The sequence below is a fragment of the Cottoperca gobio genome, chromosome 9 (assembly GCF_900634415.1).
Source record: "Cottoperca gobio chromosome 9, fCotGob3.1, whole genome shotgun sequence".
In the NCBI taxonomy this organism is placed as follows: domain Eukaryota; kingdom Metazoa; phylum Chordata; class Actinopteri; order Perciformes; family Bovichtidae; genus Cottoperca; species Cottoperca gobio.
The window spans coordinates 17,972,321-17,999,155 of NC_041363.1; the positions used below are offsets into that span (position 1 = coordinate 17,972,321).

General features: G+C 38.4%; 2 protein-coding genes across 5 annotated transcripts; one reads left to right on the forward strand and one right to left on the reverse strand.

Annotated features, from left to right (window-relative positions):
- Positions 1 to 617: 617 nt before the first annotated feature.
- Positions 618 to 24,854, reverse strand: LOC115013973 (probable isoprenylcysteine alpha-carbonyl methylesterase ICME). Of its 3 annotated transcripts, XM_029440565.1 has the most exons (10): positions 24,801 to 24,854; positions 4,964 to 5,033; positions 3,290 to 3,313; positions 3,048 to 3,197; positions 2,831 to 2,951; positions 2,444 to 2,656; positions 2,196 to 2,279; positions 1,760 to 1,901; positions 1,486 to 1,648; positions 618 to 1,390 (listed from the first exon to the last, which is right to left on the reverse strand). In XM_029440565.1, coding segments are annotated over exons 3-10 (1,110 nt in total). In that variant the 5' UTR covers positions 3,292 to 3,313; positions 4,964 to 5,033; positions 24,801 to 24,854; the 3' UTR covers positions 618 to 1,155. The 3 variants fall into 3 exon arrangements, with proteins under 3 accessions (XP_029296425.1, XP_029296424.1, XP_029296427.1); XM_029440564.1 differs by lacking the exons at positions 4,964 to 5,033; positions 24,801 to 24,854 and adding an exon at positions 4,324 to 4,488; XM_029440567.1 differs by lacking the exons at positions 4,964 to 5,033; positions 24,801 to 24,854 and adding an exon at positions 4,363 to 4,467.
- Positions 8,616 to 12,831, forward strand: LOC115013972 (zinc finger protein 271-like). Of its 2 annotated transcripts, XM_029440562.1 has the most exons (3): positions 8,616 to 8,900; positions 9,118 to 9,201; positions 11,553 to 12,831. In XM_029440562.1, the coding sequence occupies exons 1-3, from the start codon at positions 8,729 to 8,731 to the stop codon at positions 12,518 to 12,520; spliced, it is 1,224 nt and encodes a 407-aa protein (XP_029296422.1). In that variant the 5' UTR covers positions 8,616 to 8,728; the 3' UTR covers positions 12,521 to 12,831. The 2 variants fall into 2 exon arrangements, with proteins under 2 accessions (XP_029296422.1, XP_029296423.1); XM_029440563.1 differs by lacking the exon at positions 9,118 to 9,201.
- Positions 24,855 to 26,835: the final 1,981 nt, after the last annotated feature.

A 26,835-nucleotide genomic window follows, 5' to 3' on the forward strand; every position in this document is an offset into this window, starting at 1 on the left:
ACCTTAAACATTATATGCCATTTTTAAGAGGTAAAAATGAATGTAGGCTACAGAAAATCCTTACAGGTCACTGGTGGACTCGCTATAGTTTTGCCATTTTGCTCACTTTAATATGGGCATCACTAACACGTTACAATCTCTGAAGGACAATTATGAATATTGTAATTTACGATTTATGCAGAGTCCCTGCAGCAGACTGTAGCCATAGAATAATCTTTCATTTATGTTGTAAAATGTATAATTTAATGCTCCTATGTTCAGACTGCATGCATTTGAATATGTTCATATTGGGCATGTTCTCTTTCATATAGCCTGAAACACTGTAACTATGTATATTTATGTTTTTCACCAGATTATTACCATAATGACGCTATATGTTTATGCACAACACAATTCAGATACAAAACTTATATCACAAGGATGTGGTAAAAGCACTGTACTTCCATATATAAAGCATCAAAATGTGCAATTTACAATATACATTACTTATAAACATTATAATTGTATATATTGGTATCTGCTGTAAGTGCTGCTCCTTGACAAAAACAAACATGTATAATATTTATATATATATATATATATATTACAGTCAATTAATGAAGACAAAAGGTAAAACATCAGTTCCTTCACGTGGGTTTAATGTATCTGAGATCAATAAATAGTTATTCAAGAGAAGATATAAAAACATGCAAGTTAATGAATCAAAATGTTGTGATGTCAGTAGGACATAGTTGGTCTGAAAGCAGAACTTTACTCCATTTCAATATTATGTGTTAGCGTGCTTTACTTTTTTAATACTGTTATAGCATCATGATTGATATAACTTCACGTTTACATATTTCACTTTACCGCGATCTGGATAACATCTCTCCAAGACAATATTAGAATGACGTAATCCAGATTGCAGTCAACTAAGAAATAATTTTTTCAAGAATGCAGATCAAAAATCAATCAGATGCCACTCCTGGATTTACTCAATTACAATCTGTTCAAAACATAAATCATTATTATGGAATCACAATCAAGTTAAAATCAAGGCTAAACATGTTTCTTTTTGAGGTATTAGAGCAGAGTACTGTAAACAAAGTAAGTGTATGGCACAATCAGTCAAATATTAGTGATGAGTGGATGTTTTTCTGATGATCTGATGGCTCGTCAGCAGATTCCCAAAAGTGTTCTGTACTCATGTTTGATGCAGCTGTAGATGGGATGGTAGAAGCGCCTGTCTGACGCCATGAGGTCGGTGACGATCTCAGTGTGGTCAACTCTGGGCAGCAGGTAGAGCGACACCTTTATGGACAGCGAGGTGAGGAGATCGGAGAACTTTATGGAAGACTCAACAGGAACGATAATGTCATTGGTCCCGTGGAGCAAAGCGAACGGAGGCACTCTGTCAGAAATGAAAACAAGAGAAGATTGTGGGTGAAAAATAAGTTGTATTTAAAATTTCATAAACGTCATTTTATTTGGGGATTTTTGTGTCACCTGTCCAGTTTGTCCTGGCTTAACGCCTTCAGTAACTGTGTTGGCGAGTAGTACGGGAAGTTCTCCACTCCATTCATGGCTTTGTGCATGGTGGAGACATATTCCACTCCTCGATTCTGCTCGTGCTCATAATGATCCATGATGTTGTACACGCCGCTCAGACCTGTCAGGGAAATATGACAGATTAACTAAAAAGATACACAAACATAAAGTTGAGTTTACTTAAGCATAAAACTTGATTGCAACTGTGACCGATGCCCACAAGAATCCTTACAAATAATCCCTCTTATCGCCAGTGTAACGTCCCTCTGCTTGCCGGCCTCTATGAAAAGCTCCTCTCTTGCATCAATGAGGAACAGTGAGGTCAGTGCACACAAATGTGCACCCGCCGAATGGCCAATTAATACTATGTTGTCCTTTAAAAGAGAGAAAAACAAGACAACATGTGTAATGACAAATAATCTACCGTGAACACCGGGTCAATGTGGATCAGTACTGTCCGAAAAAAACATCATTATCTTAAATTGTTAATGAATCAGAAACAGATTTGATATTTTGGTTCAGTGCTGCTCAAACTGAAAACTGAGTTTAAAGTTCCCATGAAATTGCTTTGAGGTTTTTGAGGTTCTCCATGCTTGGATAAAAAGGGATCTTGGGAAATTGGAAAGGATTCAGGAAATTTCCAAAGAACACTTGAAGATATTTCTTACTTTGTCAAAGTTGAACTTGTGTCCACTCTCTTGGGCCCAAACCAAGCAGTCAGCAATATCTTGGATCATCCCTAAAACGTTCCCCTGGCAATCAGATGAAACCAGCAGTCAGTTCAGATACCACAGAAACATGTATAACCGTTTGGGTAACTGCAGTACAATTCTTACCTTCACAGAGTTCATATTCCACACTCTACAGTTGTGCTTTAATCCAGTAAGTCTACCGTGTGTTGTTCTAAAGCTCTTACCTTTGGATAGGTGAAGTAATCAGGACAAATGACAGTTGCACTCAGTTCTTCAGCCATCTTCCTGGCCAGCAAACAGTAAATGGATCTATCTCCGGAGCCCCACCCACCTCCGAAGATGAAAACCACCAGCGGTGCAGGCGCATCTTTGGAGCTGCACGCGTTCGGAGGGTGGTACAAGTCAAGCTTGTTGCTTCGCCGACCAAATGTAATGCCCTTTGTGTCCAGACAGACAAAACTGTGAGCTTTGACACAATTGTTTAGGTATTGTATAACAAATTTCCCAGAGATCCACGTCGAGTCAAGTGGGGAATTTTGAGACAAACATAACAGGATGTTTATTTCATTTCAGATATTTACTAAAATGTCTTTTTTCTAACGTCAACACACCTTCTCATAATGCTTACGGTTTTCGTCATTCTTGTACCATGACTTCCACTGAAAGTAAAGTCTCCCATATTGCAGATATTTGAGTGTTTCCAGGACAGCTCTGGTCAAACAGTATATTCGCCTGATGAAGAGGTCAAACATGAAAACTGGTATTAATGACTGACTCTTCTTAATGCGTAAAAACACAGGAACTGATCTACAGTATTGTACAAGTTACCTTGGTTTTAGAGCTTCGATGTACTTCTTATATCCAGGCTTGTTGGGCCAGCCGTAAATCCACTGAGCAGCTAGAGAGATGGAGTATGGGAGGCCCACCAACAGGACACCCACCGACACAGGCAGTGACATGTGATTTTTTAACCCCGACCTTCACAAGTAAAAACATATATTAAAATGTAACTCTTACAAAGTAATATCACCCAATTTCCTTCAAAAATGTTGTATTAGAGAGGCTCTTACATGTTGTGGTTCAATCTGTCGCACCTACAAAGAAGAAGAGATAAACCGATCATTTAGTATATTTGTTATCAGACACACAACAGTGCAATTTTTGTTAAGTGTAAAATGTTCAGTTTTGAACTACTGGCTTAACTATTTAGTAAATCATTTATTAGTAGTGTTTTAGATCAAGTATAAGCTATTGATATATGCACATTTTGTGTTGGCAGGTTTTGTTCATGCTTTTTTAGTTCATCAGGTAAACGTTTGACCTCTGACCTTTTAGAAAGAAAATGCTGCAGAGCATCTGGACCAAAATCAATTGGATAACATTTATAATTACAGATGAATTACTGTTTTTTTTGCTGTTGGCCAAATAGAAAGTGAGACCTCTGAAAGCCTTATTATTGCTGACTTAATAACATGTATTACTGTTTGAATGATGGTTAATTATTGATTGATCAAAGACACTTGTTACCCTTTATTAATGACCACCTAGAGAAATGTTTTCACAATCTGTCAACCCAAACTGTTTTTAATGAATGGCTTATGAGCATTTTTGAATGGTATATAAATCATTAATAACGCCATCATATACTGTATAAAACCTTATTAACTAAGAAAGTGGTACTCAGTTGTCTTTACATGCGTACCAGGGCGCCCTCTAGAGGGACTTTATACAACAACAGCTGCTTGTTAAAAGCTTCATCAGTGATGCGTCTACTCAAGAATAACACAAGCATCACACAATCCTTTATAAAGTCTACCACATATACATGAAACAGTGATATTAGCTAGCTAGCTATGAATTACAGTGAGGCTACAGTTGTATCAAAGCAAACATATGCTGTGGTCACCCGGTGTACAGCTAAATTAGCTCTTACAGTTTGAACACTGTACAAAACAAACAGAACAATAGTTGAAGTAAAACAAGCTGAACTATCAGTTAAGTTTTCGTAACGTTGACGCCAGATGGTTTTTGTAGCTTAATGTATTATTTGCTTCGTAAAACAAAGGAAAGGTCAGGAAAACACCGGGAGCCAGTGTAAACATACCGAAATCATTTGTAGCGCCTAATCCCGCAGCCCAGGTACCTGGTTAATGTGGTTTGATATTAAATGTGTTGACTCGGATGAACCGATGTGCTGGAAGATAACCTGAACCTGACTGTCCTCCAAAAACCTGTGTCGGCCTCCGCAAAGATTAATACGGTTTAAGAGAGCTTCTCATACTCTCCTTAACTTCCGTTTTGGTATGGAAAATTATAGAGCTTCCGGTGTTGGTCAGGGGGGGGGGTCGCCGTATAGCTGCTAACATAGAGATTATAATTCACAGGTATAGTCACTCTATTTATGTATTGTTTTGAGTACACGCAGAGGTGCCCACATTAATGCAGTTTTAATATAGCGGGGGAGCTGACTGTAACTTGGTGAAAATACAGATTTCTATCTTGTGGTACTTAACATCTCTGCTCTCATACCCCGGAAATACATACTAAAGAATACGCCCCTTTTATGTAAATCGCAGAAATCGGTTGTTTGTCATATTCCCTTTGTTTAACAAAAAATTGAGAACAGTCATTTGACAAAAACAAAACACTTTACTTTCTTTTAATGGAGCTTTTAACTCCATCTCACAGTTTCCCCCTAGCAGATAGACTTTGTTGCGTTGTCATGGATATAGCTCAGTAGTTACCTGTCAGGTCACATTATGACAGCTGAGTAAACTCCACCCGCTGATGAAGACCGTGGGAGATGGCTGAAAGCTAAGAAAAAAAGAAAAACCGTATTGAAAGTCCCTGCTAAATTACATTTATGTTAAATTCCAATGAGTAAGTGGACCTTTTAAACAGTCTTATTGGGATAATGCATAATAGATTGATTAATGTGAAATTGTATTACTCTAAAGGACCACTAATGTGTCTAACATGATATTGATTAATATTGAATTACTATTCGTTGGCATGCAGTAGCAACTTAAAGGTTTCCATCAATTGTATGAACCAGCTGAAGTCTCTGTTTTTTTCCACACACAATCATAGTCAATTATTTACCCCTCCAGCTTCTTGTTTTACCAATGACTAAAACAATAATTATCTATGTAACAAAGCTCTCAGGCCTCAGGTCACAGTTTGTTAGAGGTAAGACCTTCTTTGACTCTGTGGTGGCATCAGCCATTTCTTATGGAGTGGTCTGCTGGGGCAGCAGCATCTCGGCTGCTGACAGGAAGAGACTGAACAGACTGGTGAAGAAGGCCAGCTCTGTCCTGGGGAGCCCTGTGGACACTGTGGAGGTGGTGGGAGACAGGAGAATGACGGCCAAGCTGTCCTCTCTATTGGACAACATGTCCCACCCCCTCACGGAGAGATATTGTAGGTTCTTTCTTCCTACAGCGGTCAGACTGTACAATCACCACGGCCTCTGGTAGACCACCGCACCAAAACAGACTATTCCACCACTGTTGTGCAATCATCACTGCCATGTGCAATATTCACTTTTACAACTTTTATCAACCATTGTGTACTTGTATATTACATTTACTCTCTTTTATTCTATTTAATTATTGTGTACTCGCCACTTTACTTTCTTGTTCTTTTGCTGTAATAAGGTCAATTTCCCCGTTGTGGGACTAATAAAGGATTTCTGATTCTGATAAGTTCCTTATAGGACCATATATGTGTGTGTGTCATGCTAAACCATAACATTATGTTCAGGGTCATGCTCAGCAACAAATTAATGTGTGGGCAGGGATAGAACTACGAAGCCTGAACCACAGCCGGCCCTAAACACTGATAAACTGTACGTTGTAATTAGACCTGAACTTTAAAGAGACGTGAGACTTACACTTATCAAGACTAAAACATTTCAGCTCTGTTGGTGAACTAGCATGTGAGTGTTATCATGTGGCATATAATTATTAAATAGTACAATGTCATGAAAAACAATAAATTACAGTACAGCAATGTAAAATCTAACTAAATAAACACATAACAATTCAAACAAGTCAATATACAGTTCTCACAATAAATACGATAAAGCACAATGAATATACCATGTAAACATAAAGGAGACTTAACAGAAAGTAATTAAACAATGTAATATAAGAAATAGATCAAATTAAATATTGAATAAAATAGCATGCACTACAAATGACACAGTGAAATAAAATATAACAACACGAGTTACATCTGATTAAAGTATATAAAAGGGGACTTGAAAAACAATAAATCAGAGTATAAGAATTTCAAATTAAACAAATTGAACTCAATAAAAAACAAAATTAAAATAAGTCAACAAACTGTTTTCATAATACATCCAATAAAGTACAATGAATATACCATTTAAAAATAAAGGAAACTTAACAGAAAGTAATTAAACAATGTAATATAAGAAATAGATCGAATCAAATATTAATTAGAATTCATTAGAATTGCTTGCAATACAAATGAAACAAAGAAATAAAGCAGAGTATAAATCAGAGTACAAGAATTTCAAATTAAAAACTTTAACTCGAACTCAAAGTTAGGTTTGTCAATATACAGTTTTTACTATAAATGCTCTAAAGTACAATTAATATACCATACAGTACAATATACATGTGCAATATATACCATAAAACAGGGCTCTTCAACATTTCTCAGGTCAAGGACGCCCAAACTGATTTTATAGATATTTTACTTTTCTTTAGTTTTGTCAGATCACCTAAAATGATCTCCCTGTATCCCTCAACACTGCTTCATCCTACATCTAATCTGTACCTTGTTGTCAAGTCTTGTGTTCTTGTACAAGAACATGAGACAAAGTGGTGCACACTGTTACTGCTCACAGTGGCAACCAGCTCAAGTACTCGTGGCTGTGCCTGCCTTAGGTTGTCCCGAGGTTTAGCAGGGGGATCTTACCCGTCATGGGCCAACCAGTCTTCCATACTTGCCTGTTTTTTTAACCCTTTGATACTCAACATGATTCCAAAGAGACCCAAGTGAGTTTTAATTGTAAATATATTTGCAATAAATTACTTTAATCAAGTCAATATACAGTTTTCACAATAAATGCAATAAAGTACAATGAATTTACCATGTAAAAATAAACAGCAGAAAATAAACCATCAAATATAATGTGAATAAATTACATTAAAATGGCAAAAATAGTAATTAAACAATATAATGTAAAACAAATAGATCATAATAACACTTCCCAACTAATTATTTTGGACACTTTAAGTATATTAGCTGGTAATACTTTTACCTAAGTAAAACCTTGAATACAATATTTTTAGGTCTACTTGTAACGGAGAAATTCTAATAGTGTTGTATTCTATCTTTTACATTAATAATTTATCAGTTACTTCCACCCCTGAGCAAGGTTGGGCAGAAATATGTCATGAATGTTAAAGTCTGTTGCTCAACTGCTTCATGTCATCCTGATATCATATCAGGAAGATGGATGCAGAAAGCAGTCACATCAAATACCAAAGCCCAATTCATAAAATCAAAAAGATAGCGTAAAGGAAAATAGCTCTCTCCCTCTCTCTCAATTCAATTCAAAGGGGCTTTATTGGCATGAAGGTTTCAAGAAACAGTGTTGCCAAAGCATTAAAATACAAAAGTACACACTAATAATAATAATAATAAAATCATTATAAAAACGCAAAAACATCCGATGTTGTGCTCGTTAACTGGCTAATAAAATGTCACAAGTCAATTTAAAAAAGGAACATAGTAAGTCCTTACACATTAGGTAAAAAAAAAAGAAATGTTACAAGATTGCAAGTTACAAAATGATCTAAATTGAACCAAAACAGCCCGTAATACAGTTTACTGCAAAGGAAAAAAGTCCCGGTCACACGCAGTAGCTTTGTGGTGGTTCAACAAGTGTGCTTCTTGAAATACCTTCCTGCTCTTTAGTTAGGGCATTTGTAAATTAGTCTGTTTTTTAGTTTTTAGTTTCTGGAGTTTCCTGAGGTGTGAATGAAGAAGCTCCTGAGTTCAACATTCTCCTTAAGTATAAGTATTAGCATCGAAATCTACTTAGTGCTAAAGTAAAAGTACTCCTTATGCAGAATGGCCCATTTCATCAGTGATAAACATTATATTATTGCATTATAATTATTGACACATTAATATGTAAGTCTCACTAATATTGCAGCTGGTAAAGGTGGAGAATCCGGATTGTAAATACACTGTGGTATTTCTATTTAAATAATCTGATTCTAAATACTTCTTCCGCCACTTTATATTATTTTTTTGGTTTGTTTGTTTTTCGTAAAATCATTACTTGCATAGTAGCAAAACAACAGTTGACTGTAAAGCGGAATGGAAAGCTCGCGCGCTTCCACTGTCGGAACTTGACAGTGTGACAAGCCAGCGGAAGTAAACAACACAAACAGTGATCGCTTCAGCTGCATGGACGTGTTGAATTCATTAGCTGCAAGACGAGTAGTCGTAGTGCAGATAAAGCAACAATGTCTTCAGTGGTGTATTTGAGAGAGTTTGTCAACGAGAGACTATCTGCTGCTGCTGAAGAAATATTCGGAGTTTTTGAAAAAACTATCTTCGAGTACGAAGAAGAGATCGATCGACAACGAAGACTGTTGGATGTTGTTTGGAAACCTGAAATACAGTTACTCAGCAGAGGTGTGTACAACCTGAATGGTCTTTAAAAAGTTAACAATGTAATACGACCTGTATATAATACTAATGCTTTAAACACAGGTTGTATGTTTCTGCTCAGAAGTCTGTTTTTCTACCATCACAGTACTAACTTATTATTTTAGATACACAAAGGTGAGAAGCCATTTTCTTGCAAAACGTGGGAAAGATTTCAGACTCAACAATGACAACAATCACACAGGTGAAAACCCGTATATCTGCAAGACCTGCGGGAAAAGCTTCATTGAGATGTCAACATTGAGAAGGCATATGAGAATCCACACGGGTGAGAAACCGTATATTTGTAAAGTATGTGGGAAAGATTTCAGACGTAGCGATGATTTGATGGTCCACATGAGAAGAGCCCACACTGATGAGAAGCCGTAACTTTGAATCGGAAAGTTATAAAGTTGTGCATACAGACAAGTAGTTTTCTATTTGAAACTAAAGTGGGGAGGCACATGAATGCAGCACTTGGGAGAAAAGTAAATCATTGTGTAACATTCAACGTAAAATAGAGGTCACATATGTTATTGTATTGAAGTCATATATGTTAGAAACATATTCTTAATAACGCCACAAAGTCAGGATTCAAATCAAATACAAGTCTTGATCAATATTCTTATAAGAAGAAGCCGAGTTTTATTTCATAATCAGCTCAGGTCCCAGACATGCTAATTCACTCGACTCCGCTATCAGACATGGCTGAGGAACTGTTCTTTAGAAAGAGCAGGTCCTGTCCCCTGCTGTGCTTTAACACTCCTTTGTTAACCATGTCTTTGTCTCCTGTCTCCTGCTGTGCTCTACACTCAGTATTATAATCAGTATTATAATCAGTATAACCTGTGTTTTCCTATTATACATCATCAACAGTGCATTCAAGTTTTCTTAAATTAACCTGTTAACTCCTACATGACTATATTTCTCAGTGAGTGAACTTCCTATAAATGTTTGACTTGTTAAATTAATATTCTTTAAAGATATATTTTTATAAACTACCTCGGTTATATGAGTGGATTGTGAACTCTGATGTTGAAGCTGAGAAACCCTCTCTACTGGTGGGGTCACTTATCTTGTCTTGTTGTTATCCTGCCAACCAGTCTTTTTATCTGCAGTATTAGTCATTTTATATACAATATATTTCTTTATCTATTGTGATTTTTTCCCCCCTGCATATATTGTTCTATTACTGGATATACGGTACTGTATTGTTTTGGGCTTTCCAGACATATTGTAGAGGATGTGCTACTTGGTGCTGTCAATGCATTTTATTAACAATAAAACAATTTTTAAATGCCAGTTATTCAGACTGATTGGATGAGTATCTTAACTACAAGCAATAACAACCCAATTGGTTGTAATACATACCATAATTGGTGCCTAAAGGAACATGGGCAACACAATGGTGTTTCTTGATCTCATGTTATTCTAACATTAAGACTTTGTAATTCAATTAAAGTCAGGTACGAAGGTCAGGGATAGAAAAGAAGTATACAAACAGGACAATACATAATAAAGAAACAGTGACCACAAAGCAGATACAGTCCACAACTGTGAAATGGGGAAAATAGGATGAACATAAATATCAGAAAGACATGGAGCATGGCGTGAAAGGCAGAGGAGAAATAATTCAGGATTATCATCCACACACATGAAACAATCACACACACACACAACTGGAACCAAAATCATTCACGCATTAAAATCACTCACATACACATGTGAAACGCTGAGTTCAGTAGTGTGTTACAGTTAAAAATGAAGGCCTTCTTGTCACATGAATAGTATGAAAGCATTTCACATGTGGATATGACTGCGTTTCATATCTGTGTGTGAGAGTGTTTCATATGTGTGTGTGAGTGTTTCATATGTGTATGTGAATGGTATTTCTGAATATTATCCTCATATAGATGAGTGTTTTACTTTCTGAGAGACACACTGGCCTAATAAAAAGGATCTAGACCGAAAATGTCGCAGTAACGGACTAGTTCCAGAAGGGAACAGCAATGCAACATAGCAGATGCCGTAAAACCCTGAAGAAGAAGAAGAAGAAGAAGAAGAAGAAGAAGAAGAAGAAGAAGAAGAAGAAGAAGAAGAAGAAGAAGAAGAAGAAGAAGAAGAAGAAGAAGAAGAAGAAGAAGAAGAAGAAGAAGAAGAAGAAGAAGAAGAAGAAGAAGAAGAAGAAGAAGAAGAAGAAGAAGAAGAAGAAGAAGAAGAAGAAGAAGAAGAAGAAGAAGAAGAAAATAAAGGCTGGTGTATGGAATAATCTGAAATACGAGTTTGTAGTTGCAGTGCGTATGCTTGTTTAATTTATAATTAGGCAACAATGTCTTCAGTTCAGTATTTGAGAGAGTTTGTCAACGAGAGACTATCTGCTGCTGCTGAAGAAATATTCAGAGTTTTTGAAAAGACTATCGTCGAGTACGAAAAAGAGATCGATCGACAGCGAAGACTGTTGGATGTTGTTTGGAAAACCTGAAATAAAGTTACACAGGATAGGTGTGTTACTCTTAATAACATTTTTTTTAGAGGAATTGAATTTATACATAATTAGAAATTGCTCAATGCTCGCATGTCTGCTTTTTATTCTTTACCATCACAGTAGTAACTTATTCTTTCTGTTCTGTGTCCCTCCAGAGCTCCCACAGCAACATGTCTGTGAGCAGCAGGAGGTGCTCACTGACCAGCAGCTCTGTATTCAGGAGAGGAACTCCAGTCTGGACCAAGAGGACCCAGAGCCTCCACAGATTAAAGAGGAACAGGAGGAACTCTGCACCAGTCAGGAGGGAGAGCAGCTTGTACTAAAGCAGGAGACTGATGACTTTATGGTGACTCCTACTACTGAGCAAAGTGACCACAGTGAAGATCAAACTCTGTACTTCAATCCTGTTGACACTCTAAATGCATCAGAGTCTGTAGGCAACGTACAATTTACAAGCTATATGGTATCAGAACAAAACAGTGACCAGCAGCTCCTCTCTCACAACTCTCATCAGAAAGATCCGAAAGTAGGCAAGCATGTAGACTCAGGCTCAAATAGAAATGCAGAGCCAAACTCACAGAACAGACATCACCAAAGCAACAGTCACATTAACAATGTACATAACCCTACCATGTCAAAGATTCACCATAATACTCAAACAGGTAAAACGTATTTCCAATGTGACACTTGTGGAAAGGCTTTTAAGTATCAGTCAAGCTTGATCCCGCACCTGAGAACTCACTCAGGTGAGAAGCCATACTCTTGCAACACCTGTGGGAAAAGATTCAGTCAGAAATCCTCATTGAACACTCATGTAAGAATTCATACAGGGGAGAAACCATTTACTTGCAATACATGTGGGAAAAAATTCAGTCAGACATCAGCATTGAACGCTCATTTAACAATCCATACAGGGGAGAAATCACATACTTGCAATACATGTGGTAAAGATTTCAGACTGATTCGTGACTTGGCAGTCCACATGAGAATCCACACGGGTGAGAAGCCATTTAATTGCGTAATATGTGGGAAAGCTTTCAGACTCAGTGGTGACCTGACAGTTCATATGACTAATATACACTGGAGAGAGGCTGTAACTTTGCAAGATTTGCGGGACAATTGACTCGTATGTATTGGATTTGGCGAAGCATATAAGATACATGTACTGCATACACACATTTGCGCTTACATCCAGGTTTTTTAAACCAGGAAATCCCGTTAAAAATGGGCGATAGACTCCTTTGTTATTGCCAGTGGATGAGTATGCCTTTGTTATTTTTCTGATGTGTCAAGGTGCACTTGAAGCAGGGTTAGTAAACAGTAGAAGGCAGAGTTGGTGATTATTGGAACAGTTGAATGACTAACAAAAACATGTTTAATGAGTTTTATTTTGTTTCTGTTACGTTTGAATAAAGTGTGTTTTACGACAAACAGGCAAGGTACAATGACTGTTTCTGTTAATGGAGTCTGGTGGCTTTGTGCACAGGAGTGTTTTGTAGGTTAGGGTTAAGAACTCACATCATGGCAACTGAGCTATTGTTCTCGATTTCCCAGGATCCTCTCTGGGTGTGAAAGCCCTATATCACTCGCTGTGTCCTGCATTTGGAAGAGGTCTAAACTTTGTCTGAAGAGTCAATGTACAGTAGCGATTGATTACTGTAGCCCGTGACACGTGACGTCACCAGGTCAACAAAACCTAAACTCAGTGATGTGATGGGACCTCCCCCCTCCGGCCTCTCCCCGTCAGTAGAGTGCGGCAGGAGACGGCTGGAAGCATGCCTCCGCAGCTCGCCACATTGAATGGCTTTCTGATCACTGGACTTTCTTTTTTTATCCGCACAGACGCGAGCACTTGCCCAAAGACTTCCAGTTAGCCAGCACTGCTAATCTTCTGTAACAAAGTTCAGTGCATGCCGTGGCTCTCCACAGCCAGCTAGACTTCATAAGAGGAACAGTTAACAAGAAGCTTAGCATCAAAAAGTATACATTAACTTTATACGGCTAAGCAAGCACAGAACTGTAGTACTGTTGTTTGTACATGTGTTGTGTTTTTATACTCTGAGCTGTATTGTGTGATGAGGTCATTGGTAACGTTAGGTGGCTTCACCAGTTGATGTGTCAAGTATTGTATACACTGACATTGTCAAATAGACATTACAATCTCACAATAATTCATGAATTGGCCTTTAAACATAGCAACACACACAGAGAGTGATTCAAAGCTTCCCCCTCATACATGTTCCTTTGTCTTCCACACGTGTTCGTGCACAGGCACGCAGAATACATAGAGACGCTCACAGGACCGCATACATTATTTTTATGAGACTACATTAACTCTTAACTACCTTGATGTCAATTGATAATTAATTATGTTCAAAAATATTTTTTAATTCCTCCTGATAGCCACGTCATGCACCTACTTCATTGGGGTGCCAGTTATTATTTGTGTAACTACGCGTAGTCAATGCAACAAACAAAAAGGCAAACCTCAGACTCTGTCAGTTAAAAGACAGATTTGATGATATTGCTTAAAGGGCCTACTAAATGATAAACATGCATTTCTACTGATGATAGTAAATGCTCTTTGTGTTGTAAAATAATGTGTTATTTATGACACTATGCCCTCAGTATTTAATAAATCACGATTTAGTATGTCGACCACCGATGTTGACATCGCCGCTACCGGAAACAGCCGACGCCGTGTTCTGACGTCACAAGTAGAACACAGTCCACCAGTTGAATACACAGACAGCACGGCAGACGTGGCGATGTCGGACTCTGGCTTGGATATTTCGACAGAATTGAGTGACAGTGAGTCGTCAATAGACTCGTTGCACTTTGAAGAAGAGGAGTTTATTGAAGAGGATGCCGGTGTCGTGGATTTAGATCATGCGGGCGAGTTTAACGTGGTGGAAACAGAGCATTTTCATAATCTTGGCTCTGTACACCACCACAATGGACTTGAAATTACACACTCATTGTGTGCTTTAAGTGCAGACTTTCAGCTTTAATTTGAGGGTATTTACATCCAAATCAGATGAATGGTGGAGGAATTACAACACATTTTATACGTGGTATCCCCTTTTTAAAAGGGACCAAGTACTCTTAGACAGTGAATACAATTTTCTTCTTAGTGTAGCCCAGTCATTCATTTTTCATTTTGTTAAAGTTAATGATGAGTGTAGAGATGCTGGTCATATTTTAATTCAACTGATCCCTACAAATAAATCCAGTATGTTATCCTTAAATAATCAAATGTAATTGGTGTAAGAGTAATCTAATGGATTACTTTATTGATGACAATAAAAAAAAAAGGATCACTAACAGTATTAGTAATATTTAACAGCCACTGCCGAGCAATAATGCATCACCGGCATATGCCCAGCAGAGGGAGGAAGCATCATGTCACTTTCTTCTTGAATTGTAGTTTTATTTGTTTCTGAATGTCTTGACTGCAATAACTAAGCCATATGGTCTATACTATGCTATTAAAGGACACTAAACACAAGACAAACAGTGTTTTAAAATGTGAATATAAAACAGTTAATGTGTGCTTCTCACTGGACTGCACCTCAATGTGTTAGAAACTGATTTAAGGGCTGTACCAATTGTTCTGTAAGTTTGAGCCCTTTACTGTACATCACAGTTATATTATATTACTATATTATATTACGTCCTCGTATTGTAATAACTTAAACAAAAAACAGTGGCCGTTGTTTTATGCTTTGAAAAATGCACTAAGTATTTGTGATATGTATGTTCCTTTATGTAATGATGGCGAGCTATAAACAATGTAATTCAATAGGATTGGTTTGTTAAATTTTTACTCCTCTGTGTTCTCCTGACACTAAGTAATTCTCTGTAAATTCACAGAGGGTAGTTCAGTACTGCACAGAGGTTTCACAGGCCTTAACCATGAAAAACCTCGGATTTAACATTACAAATTCATTGAAAGCAGAGCAGTATAGGAGCACTGACCAGCCCGAGGGTTATTGTTATATTTGGCCCCACTGAGCGGAGCCTCCAGCCCTGAGTGGGTGTGTGGTTGCTTCTCCATCTGCCACGATGTGGGAAGGCCCAGGTGCTTTTTCAGAAGCCACAGTGGAAACAGAGCCGTTGAGTAAGTGCAAAGTCAGGCATTCAGCCGGCAGTATGAGCGGAGTCAGCCCGTTTTGAACGCTGTGGTAAAAACTCACATCATTTTCGCATGCCTCTTTAAGAATTATATTATGCTTAAGGGAATTATTGTATGCATAGTGGTATTAAGATAATAATGTGTAGGCGTAGAGGAGTCTTAAGGAGCTTTTCATCGTGAAAAACTGTTCTTTGTGGAAAAGGTTTTGTACAAATGCTGAAAGATGTCCCGATCATCATATTATTTTGCTCTCTGAGACTTTCAGATCAAATCAGAGCTCGGTGATTCCTCGGATGCTGCAGGGAAGCACAGTGACCCATCACGCTGCATGTCCTTCAAGAGGATAGCCCAGCCTCAGGGTATCATGGCAGCAAACATATGTCCTTCTGACATGTCCTGGAGCTAGATGCTGAATCACTATCAGCTGCAGAGATGTTGCTCTCATCTCATTCTAGAGGACATTTATATAGTATTTATTGACTCCAATTTAATTACAGTAACTGATAAAGAACAACAACTTTGCATCTAAATATTCCCAGGCGCACAATAGCTCAAAACTGAGCAGGAAACTATCAATATCTTAGATGATAACTATTACATACTGATTGCATTTAAGCTTGTGGTGTGTGTGTGGTGTGTGTGTGTGTGTGTGTGTGTGTGTGTGTGTGTGTGTGTGTGTGTGTGTGTGTGTGTGTGTGTGTGTGTGTGTGTGTGTGTGTGTGTGTGTGAGACGTCTTTGTCCGTGGCTAATCTTGCATACTACTGGACCAAATATTTTTTGTGCCATATGCTAAAGGACCTCTCTTGGTTGCAGTTATATTTTCACATCTAGCTCTGTGCATTCTGGGTTTATTTCGACAAACCACAGTTGGTGATTGTTGAAACAGTGGAAAGATGTAACCAAGACGTGTTTGGTAAGTTTAATTTATGTTTCATTTGTGTTTGTCTGTTTAATAAGGAGAATATGTGTAACAATATTTCCTTTCTCGACATTTTGTGAATTTCTTTTCTTTGTTATACTAAAACAGATATAACAGTTTATGGAACATTGTGGATTTGCTAAAACTATAAGGGGGAGGGGGGCGTAGCCACTGTCGCAGCCCCTTGATTACAAAGTGCGTTACATAAACTACACAGAACGGTAAGAAACAGCCACTAACTCAGATATAATCTGGATTCTTTTAAAAATAAATCCTAGTTTCTCTTTGGCTGGCAAAATAAATATGTCACTTATTTCCTCAACATTTTTTTGTTTTATTTTGACACTATACATAAAGTAAAGTAACATATTTCGATTTTGGGACAGTCACACATTTGTATTTTAGTCTTGTATTTAGTGAGAGTCTAAAGTACATTTTGACTCTATATTTAAATACTTTCCTCAAGAAGACGTCTTTGAAAAGAAAAAGTTGAATATCAAGAAAATAATTGTCCCTGTAAAATTACAAGGTGTGTGCAGTTTAATTATTGTTTTAACTGACAGGTTACTGGCACTCGTTCAGAAGACTTTGTGCACAAATCTAACGGGAAAGGTTGGTGATACTGGTTGCTTTTGTAGTCAGCTGCTATTCAAAACTACGAATTAAAAACCAATGGCCAATCACATATCCCATTTCCTGTAAGTAGCAGGAGTGTAAGTAACAGTGTTAGGTTCTTCACACCAGTGTTTTCAGATTTATATTGGTATATTAAGGACACCTCAGACTGGTGGCTTAATTGGTTGCATTTGAACCATTTTTACATGCGTTTAATCTCTTTTAGGATTTACTTCTCCTCTACTTCCTGTGAGTCATTGTTGGTGTTTCATATTAGAACAGAGTTCTTCACCTGTGAAAAGAAAAGAAAAAGCAGAGGGAGTGCCAATAGGATTGGCAAGAGATGAGTCATATGTAACCTACACTGCAAAAAATATGTAAACTTAATTAAATTAATTACATTTCACTTCATACCAACATGGGGTTTGTTTAACTCTGTGAAAAGTGCTGCTTACTGCTTCATTATAAATGGAAACTCAGGAGGGACATATTGAATGCATGCAAGTGTTTGGGCGTACAGATGTCTACTTGTGTCTGCTTGCATCTTCGCAGTTGAATGTGTGTTTGCCGGTGTAAATTTGTATACACTGGTCTGTTTACTTCCCCCCACTGTGACCCAGTCCCCCTGAGCCCCTAACTGATGCATGGCGCTGAGCCAGGACCCAAACATGCTGCTTCTGTGTTTTCTCTCCACACTTTCCCTTCCATCCGCTGTGCTGCACAACCCCAACTCAGGCCGGAGTCACAGAGGAATTCTGCTCTCGGTGGGTTCGGGACCTCAGGACACAGAGCCATCTTTTCACGGGGACTTCACAAACACACCGGGCCCCGAGAGAACCTCCCTTTGACAGGGGGGAACCATGGAAACTGGCACTGACCACAAGGCCCAGTTTCTAGGTATCCCCGTGCCCGGAATCATACCCGAGTCCCGCAGACGCCGAGAGGAGCAGCGAAGACAGAGGTGTTGGCGCTCAGAGGGCGATGCGTTTTTTTATGGGGCCCTCTGATTGATTGTAGAGAAACAGAGCGGCCATTCTTGTCAGATGCACCGGATGAATGCTAACAAGCCTGTGAGGATGCTCAAGAGTGCATTCTTTAGAAAAATAAGTGGAGAGGTTTGGCAAGATAAGGTAGTTGATGGGGAAACTGACAAAGCAAATAAATGATAAGTAAGTGTGCACCTTTTGTGGGTGTGCATGTAAAGGTTGAGGGGGGTTTAGAGGTACATCGCTGCAACAGTTTCGTCTTTATATAGTCCACGCTCTTTGCAGAGAGCAAGGAGTCAAGTTTCAGTGCGTCATGTCTCTTTCCAGCACTCACTGAGTCAACAGAAGGTAAGAGCTTCCCTTTACTGTGCAGCCCTCAAAAAACTCTTGAATATTCAATACCTGACAAGACTGATCACCTTTATGGAGCAGTGAGAGTAAAAATACATATATGTATGCAGAGACATGTGACTTAACAGCCATGCACCACGCTCTGTCAATATTGCATGAGTGGGCATGTCAACATTTTTGTTTCTAAACATATGTCGAGAGTAAGGACAACCTCTTGTCTCGACTGAGCCTTTGAAGGAAAAACACTCAACCATCAGTTTGTCATTTTCTTTCACTTCAATAGCTGTGATCTCGCAGCCTTCAAACGCTCAAACTGCTTTAAATCAAAAGGTGAACGTACAACCGAACATAAATAGACTGACACTGACAGTTCAGCTGTGTGTGTTACGTGTCCAAGTTCAACGCTGTGCTCCTTTCTCTGACTGCAACATGTCTCGAGGCAGCATGACATTGTGTGCTACCGAGTCCTTTGTACATGGAGAATCTGGCGTTTCTCTTTGTATTCAGGTACTAAGACCAAGCCATGATGTTCACTGCTGATGTTTCAGATCATATTTGCAAATTTGAAGCTTTATTGTAGACGCACTGGAAATATCTTAGTGTGTCATCATGCTCATTACCAGAATTATGTCAAATATATCAACAACGAAGCTTAGTGGTCGTCTCACAGGCAAAGGTGCTACCAGTCAGGCAATCTCGGAACCCATCGGCTATCGGTCTGATGACGATAAGCCTCTGAGGGGCAAGGGGTTATGTTTGGGGGTTTCAGTGCAGCCAGTGAATATCCAGGCCAAGACTTCCTTCTTCCGTGTGCTGCTCATTGTTTGCAATCCGATTCGCAACTTGAGAATGGAGTAGGAGATGAGAGATGTCGTCAACGAGAAGCCAGTTTACAAGCTACTTTTAAGCAATTAAAAAGCGGAATCTTCGTCATACGGTAGCCGATACGATACGAACGTGATTGGTCAATACTTTTCAGACTAAGAAACAAAAAACAAAATGCTTTCCAATACCAAATTCTTGTCCCGTTGCCTGCAGGATCTGTTTAGAGAGGTTACCAGTCAGGTAAATCGCGTAACTCACAGTGGACCCCAAAAGCCCCAAGATCACTGTTCATCAACTGTTTTTTAAATTGAAACTTCTTTCGGGAATATGCAGCACAAACTACTGAATTAGTACGTATTTAGATTATCACACAGCAAATCAGAGGCTAGGTAGTATTAAATCATGCAAACATTGTGCAGAAAGAGGGAGGAACAAGTTCAAGAACGAGGGTTAATAGGGGCCCGGTAGCTCATTTGTCCCACAGGACCTTACCTAGCTGGTTAATCCACTCATACTTATCACAAGTACGCTCTGAGCTGGAGGCTAACAACCTCCTGAGTGCTTTCTCTGTGGAGTTTTCAACAGACTTGCAGGGTTAGGTTAGAGGCTCGGTGTGAATGGGAGTGAGACTGTTTGTCTGTCATGTGCTAGCCACATGAAAGGTTGTTGGCCTGTCCAGTGTGTACCTCGCATATATATATATTTTAGATTGGCTCCAGCCCCTTATGTCCTTGAATTTAAGAACAATTATAATAGTAATATGGTATAGTGGTAGCCTGGTATGTTTTCATTCTGCGCCCTTTTGTTTGCTTTTCAGTTCTTTGTGTGCAGCGTCCACAGCTAGGATTTAAGACATTCTTTCCACGGCCTGCACCTGTATTAGATACTGTGAAACTTGAATACATTAACATTCTTTTTTCAAAATTGAGGTAAGCTAAGGTATTTTATAGATTTTTACACAAAAAAGGTCAGTGTATAATTCCAGCATAAACACTGGACTTTCACCAAACTATTCCGGTTTGGCCTTCAAACTGCCTCATACTCAATTATTTCAAACTGGACATTGCTCTTTGTTTGTCCAGCGACTGGATACCTTACAAAACCCCATGGGAACACAAACCTCAGTCAGGAGTACTAGGGGAGCGAGTTAATGACTCCAGCGCTGCTCTCTTTGATCTGCATTGTCATGGAGCGCTCACTGTAAAGGCTAACAATGAGAGACAACACCGACACTTCAGAGACTGAGCTCAGGCATGCTGACATTTACAGTAGGTGGAATAAATTCCTCAAGAGCCGAGAGAGGAGTTTCACTTTGTTTCAACATTTAGTTAGCAAAAATAATAGTTAATTAAAGACCATTGATCAACCAATAAAACTAAATAAGTGCAACTAAATGACTGGCAAATAACTTTTAATGATGAGTTCAACAGTAGAAGAAAAGTCACGGGATCATCACAGTTATTACAATTCATCCTGAGGGTAACATGAATGTGTGTGCAACGTTTAATAGCAATCCATTCAAGAGCTGTTGACACATCAACATCATGTTGCCACTAGACTAGACTAAAAAGTCAGGGGATCACCAAAGTCAGTATAACTCATCCTGTGTGAAACATGAATGTCTGCACAAGATTTCCATCTAATCCATCTAAAGGTTTACTTGATGAGGTCAGAAAGCTGGTCAGTGATGCCAAAAGTCCTGACGGAGAGCAGGTAAACAGACAACATACAAACACAGGGGAGAGAACAAATAAATAACACGATGTTAGCACAATAAACCAAATCTGGCCATGGATTTATGTTTGTAGGCAGGTTTAATAACCTGAGTGCAGTTAAGGAAAGACAAGTGGGGCTTGATGTGGGAATGAGGAGGAGGTGCGTAAATAGGTGTGGAAATCAGGTGACTCGTAGACGTTTGGAGAATGGGAAGTACAGATTGACAAAAAATGACATTATTCTGCAGGCATGAAATTAATTTAAGCATTAGTTGGTCAGATACTGAGATAAATGAAGCTTTGCAAGGTTTTCCGGCAGGTTAACATGCTGCCTCTAACTAATAATGACACATATGGTCATTATATATATTACAGAACGATTATGTACATGAGTCCCTTTTAATAAATAAAATGTTAAACTGCCAAGATTATGCGTGCAAAGAATGGGCAAGTGCTGATTCAATTTATCAAAGGGGGCAGAAATTATGTCTTTTTAATCACAATCTGTGGAAAACACATGCTGGATTTCTCACTTGTGGATAGAGATTAAAACCCAACCCAATCCCACATAAGAACATTGCAAAACACAGTGGCCTTTTCTTGAGGCTTTAGAATTTCATCCAGGGAAAGAAACACATTTACACAGGCCACACATTGTAAGTATCATTGTGCATTTTCATAATCTCACACCTGACGGCGTACACAGTGTCCTTCCTCAAGTGCAAGTCTTTTGCATGATGATTAAAACTGTTATGAACAACTTTTCAGCGTATTTACTGTGCTGTTCAGGAAGATGTAGGAATGTTATTTGCATGTACTGAGATATCATGTGACAAAAACCTTGTTTTCCCATGGTGTATCCAGGTATAATATCCTTTGTTATCCAATTACACATGAACAACCTCTCCCACTAACTGATTTCTAAATAATTTCGTTTTGTTACCTATCAGGAATGTGGATTTTCAGGATTACCAAGTGAGCAGGTTCTTCATAAAAGGATGTGTGCCGGTGCCACTAGTAATCAGATTATACTCTATAGTGCAAGCAGTAAGAAAGTACCAGAGTTAATCAGGTTTCTAAAACACTCTGTGCTGAAATATTAGAGAGTTATCTTCCAATATGTGCCACCTCGATCTACTTTCCCCCTGATAGTTAGTGAGCAAGTATCAACACTTGAGTGAAATTATACCGAAAGTGACAGAGTCAATTTTTCCTATTACATAAGCAGCTGAGCATGTCAAGGTATTAATATTGAAACTGCCCTTTGTTTCCTCACTATTAAAATAACATTACATGGTTTGTTGTATCGACCAGAGACACAGACATCATTGTGGTGTCTCATCACATGTTGAGTAACGTGCTCACCAAGGAAGATGACCCTATCTGTGTCTTTAAACTTTTCTGTTTTCTCAAGCTTATGATTCGCTATTATATGTTATGTATCTCTGTTTGGTTTGTGTCTGTGGGATGGTTTTGGGGTTTGTCAATATCATTTGGAGGGTGGGTTGTTGTCAACGTTGTTTGTTCTTGTATTTTATTTAATATTTTGTCATGTCACTTGTTGTTGTATGCACTTGAATGTAAAACACATTGTGTATATCTGTCATGTGCCTTTCTCTTGGTGGGGAATCTTTATCTCTCTTGAATCCTCCAACCCTCTCCCCGTGTGTCCTAAAGTTGCCATTGAATCCAAAATTATATGAAAACTTGCTATTAATATGCTTCCTATAGGCTTTCTAATTTTGCTGTTAGCATTCAACCAAAGGCCCCTGGTTGATAAAGTACTGTTACTTTATCTAGTGGTTTCCAAAATGTTGGCGTTGGCTCCGAAACAAAGCAGTGATTCCCTTATCACCGGTTGCACGAGTCTACCGGTCATGACAGTTTAACAATGAGTAGTAAATTCCCTTGGTTAAATTGAATGAAACAAGTCCGAAAGAAGTACAATTAACCAGCAATTAACAAAAGAAGGCAACATTTAGAGAGTAGGCTGAAAATATAAATAGAGAAATAATTTTTTCTGGTTTCGACTGATAAAAGCTGAGTCTAAAATGTCAGAAAATGATTTACCGGTAGGTAGCCTTTACACCAAATGGTATATAATTAGCAATCAGAGCCTCATGGAGCTGTTAGCATGGAGATTATAGCCTTGTTATCTTATCTTTGCACATGCAAGTGCAACGGCATGGCAAAATGCTGCATGCATCCACGTATTACACCACCATTTTAGGTCTGCCCATGAACCGCATATTGCAAAATATACATTAAAAACATATACATTAAAAATCAAATACGGACATCAAATAATATGCATTACGTTTGAACGTTTCTCTGGATGTGTGTCAGCTAAAGGCTTAAAAAGTCAATGTAAAATGAGATCTACTGTATCACTCCAATAATAGCATCACGATGAGGCGATGTCCTCGTTCTTGCTGATGTGTGTGCCAGAATATGACCAGAGCTGTTTCCTAAAATGTGGCATGAGTGTATCAGTACAGATAAATACACCCAGAAATAAACAAGAATGAGTTGCAATTAATTTCTTTAAATCAGTCAAGCCTTCCCAAAGTTATAAGTGAAAGACTAAACTTCCCATTTTCATAGAAGTAGAAGTAATCCCCAGCAAATGCATATTTTAGGACCAAAACCTGTGTCAGATGAGGGATGGAAACTGAGAGCGGACACATAGCGAAAGACAAAAAAGCATATCACATACCAATAGAGCACTACCAGGGAAGCAAAGGGTTGGACAGACAAGAGAGCTCATGGCTGAAAGAATTGAAACAAAGAAAGTTTCCATTTCATTTTAAAAGCTCAAAAGAGGAAGAAAGTATTCAGTGTGATTTCACATCCCTTTAGTAAAATGCCACAGGTTTAAACATGACAGTGGAAGTGATACAGAGAGACAAACATAAGCTGTTATCATGTACACAACATTACCGAACAAAAGCTTGTTTCCTTTTATGAGGACACCTTTTACATTTCTCTTTCCAGACTATGGCTGCGTCACAAATCCAACTGTTGTCACACGATACAATACACAGTAGGGAAGCTGAGCAAAGAAATGAAAGGTCCTGAACACTCATGTGAAAACTACACATGGTCATCTTAATGGGGACATATTATGCTTATTTTCAGGTTCATATTTGTATTTTGGGTTTGTACTAGATCATGCTTTCTGAATATAAGCGTATTCACCCTCTGAACGCTCAGTTTCCAAAAACTGAGTTTGTGGGTTGAGAGGCACCCAAATGTACGTCCATAAGAACTGCAAAAAATGTGTCTTTCATAATATGTCTCCTGTCTATTTAGTGTCTTCTCACAATTGTGTGGCCATGCCTCCAAGAAATTCTATTTATATATTTTTAAATTGTTAGCCCAATTATGTTGGAAAACATATTCACAGCTTTGGACTTGCAAAGAGGATGATGGGCGTACAAAGCACTGAACCTGTAGACATTTTCTATATTAAACCAAGACCATTATCTTTCCCTCTCCATAAGTGCTGCCAGTGCCTTAACATAACTATGACTATATAACTATGGTGTAGCCACTAGAAGATATTGCAGCCTATTGCAAGATTGGATATTTTGACGGAAAACAAATTAAACACTTTGTTAGTGGACATTTAAGGGATAGGCTACTGATGTGTTTAGACTGTGCTCGGTTTACATCCTCCTAACTCGATTAACACCTTTTTCACAAGCAGGCTGCATGTCTGCAAAGATCGAATCAGCCAGAATTAAATAATACCTGTGTAGGTGTACACAATGTGACTGATGGCCAACAGCCCATGCATGTATTGTGTCATCTTTTGTTAGTACAAACAGTAAAGCACACGTCATCAGTGCCTCACCTGATCCTGCTCCTCCGTGAACACCTGTCACTCGTTCCAGCATCAAGCCACACCTGTTGCTCGTTCCCTCATTAAGCTCTTGTGTATATACATCAAGACACCTCCTATTTGCTAAATTGCTTAGCTGCCATTGTGGTTTAGTTATACAAATAAAACCCTTTGACAGTTTCTCATTTGTGTAATGTTTATTAATTGTAGACTTTTTTGTGTGTCTAATACATTCACACTTGAATAAAATAAAATAGGCTATGCGTTAGGATAGCTTAATTGTAGAGACACATAAAATATATAATAAAATAATACATACATTTATATTATAAAACATATAATAAAAGGCTCACTAATGTTCTCAGTATCATTACCTATTTAAAAAACATCACATTCTTATTAGCTGCTAACATAACCTATTGTACATATAAGTACATAATGTTTACTTTTAGCAAACAAAAGTTTTAAAAGGGACATAATAGTTGAACTAAAATAGTTTGTAATTACATAGAAGCTCCATGTGACTTTCACTGTGTTGAACAATTAACATTCCTAAACCAAAGGTCTGTCAAAATTAAGTGATTTTACAGGATACGGAATAAAAAGACAATGAATCGATGATTCTAATAAAATATTGAATCCTCAGTGTACGACAATTCAAGAACTCTCCCACACACACACACTGTAATATACACAAGGTAAGAAAAAAAAGAGCGGTAGATGTTATTTGGCACTGGAAAACTACTAGCCAAGAAGGTGCTTAAACATTAAAAAAACAAGGAAAGATTCAACAAAATAACTTTAATCTAATCTGAAATGAAAAGCTTCAGGGCCGGCTTAAAAAAGCCCGGAAACCACCTTTAAAATGTTTGCAATGCACACACAAACACAAAACACCTGTTACTGGAGACTCCCTGACAGCCAATTGGTAAGAGGTGGTGTGATGTGGATGAGGTGAATGGGGTGTGTGTGTGTGTGTGTGTGTGTGTGTGTGTGTGTGTGTGTGTGTGTGTGTGTGTGTGTGTGTGTGTGTGTGTGCATGTGTGTGTGTGTGTGTGTGTGTGTTAGCAGTTGCGTGTTAGTGGGTGGTGTAAGAGGGGCTTTGCGTGGCAAATTACATGGCAGACAGACGGAGTGGTGTGATATCAAGTCTATCTTTCAGATGGCTGAACACACACAAACACACTCGTTGTGATAACCCCGGTGCTGGGAACCCTCGTCTGCAGCCAAAGTTTTTGTCACAGAGAACAAAGGTGTTAAGTTTCTCTGAACAATCTGATCTGATGAGCACATTCCTTCATATCGCCTTCATTATATAATCGAGGGTAAAATGCCACATGTGTTTTTTGGCAATTCACAGTGGAAAGTTAATTTAGGATGAATTAGGGGAGAGAGATGGAAAACAACATGGGACAGAGGTCCCCAGCCGGAATCAAATCAAGCACCACAGTCAGTCATGGTCACATACCAAACTCAAAAGCTGTTTTTAAGTCATCCCTGTAGTTAAAATATTAACTTTTTATTAATTTTATTTTACCTGTGTTGAAGCCGTCCAGGGTGCTTGCTATCAGGCAAATGTTATTACACAAGCTTTAAACTTCGCATGTGGTCATGGTTAGATCTATAATGACAAATAACTGGTAATGTGCCACAAAGCACCAAAAAGTGCTGTTACCATGGTTACTTACAGTTAAGTATAAGGTAAGTTTACCTTACCGATTCACGAATGTGGTTGAAAGGAAAACTGTTTGGTTTGGACAGTACGGCCACTTCTTCACCACTGCACCTGGGGGATCTGCCGTTGACTTGCTGACACTTGATTGAAGAATTTCCTGTATATAATGTTGGCACATATAGGAATATTTCAAAAAGGTATCACCCTGCGCCATGAGTCTGATCCCATGTGAAAAAAGAGCAAAAATAAAATAAATGAAGTATTAAGTCTAGAAAAAATGAAAACCAGCCAGCCATTACTTATTCTTCAGCATACATTTAGTCCCTGATAACCCCTTTAAATACATTTACATTTTGTAGTCAAAATATGGTG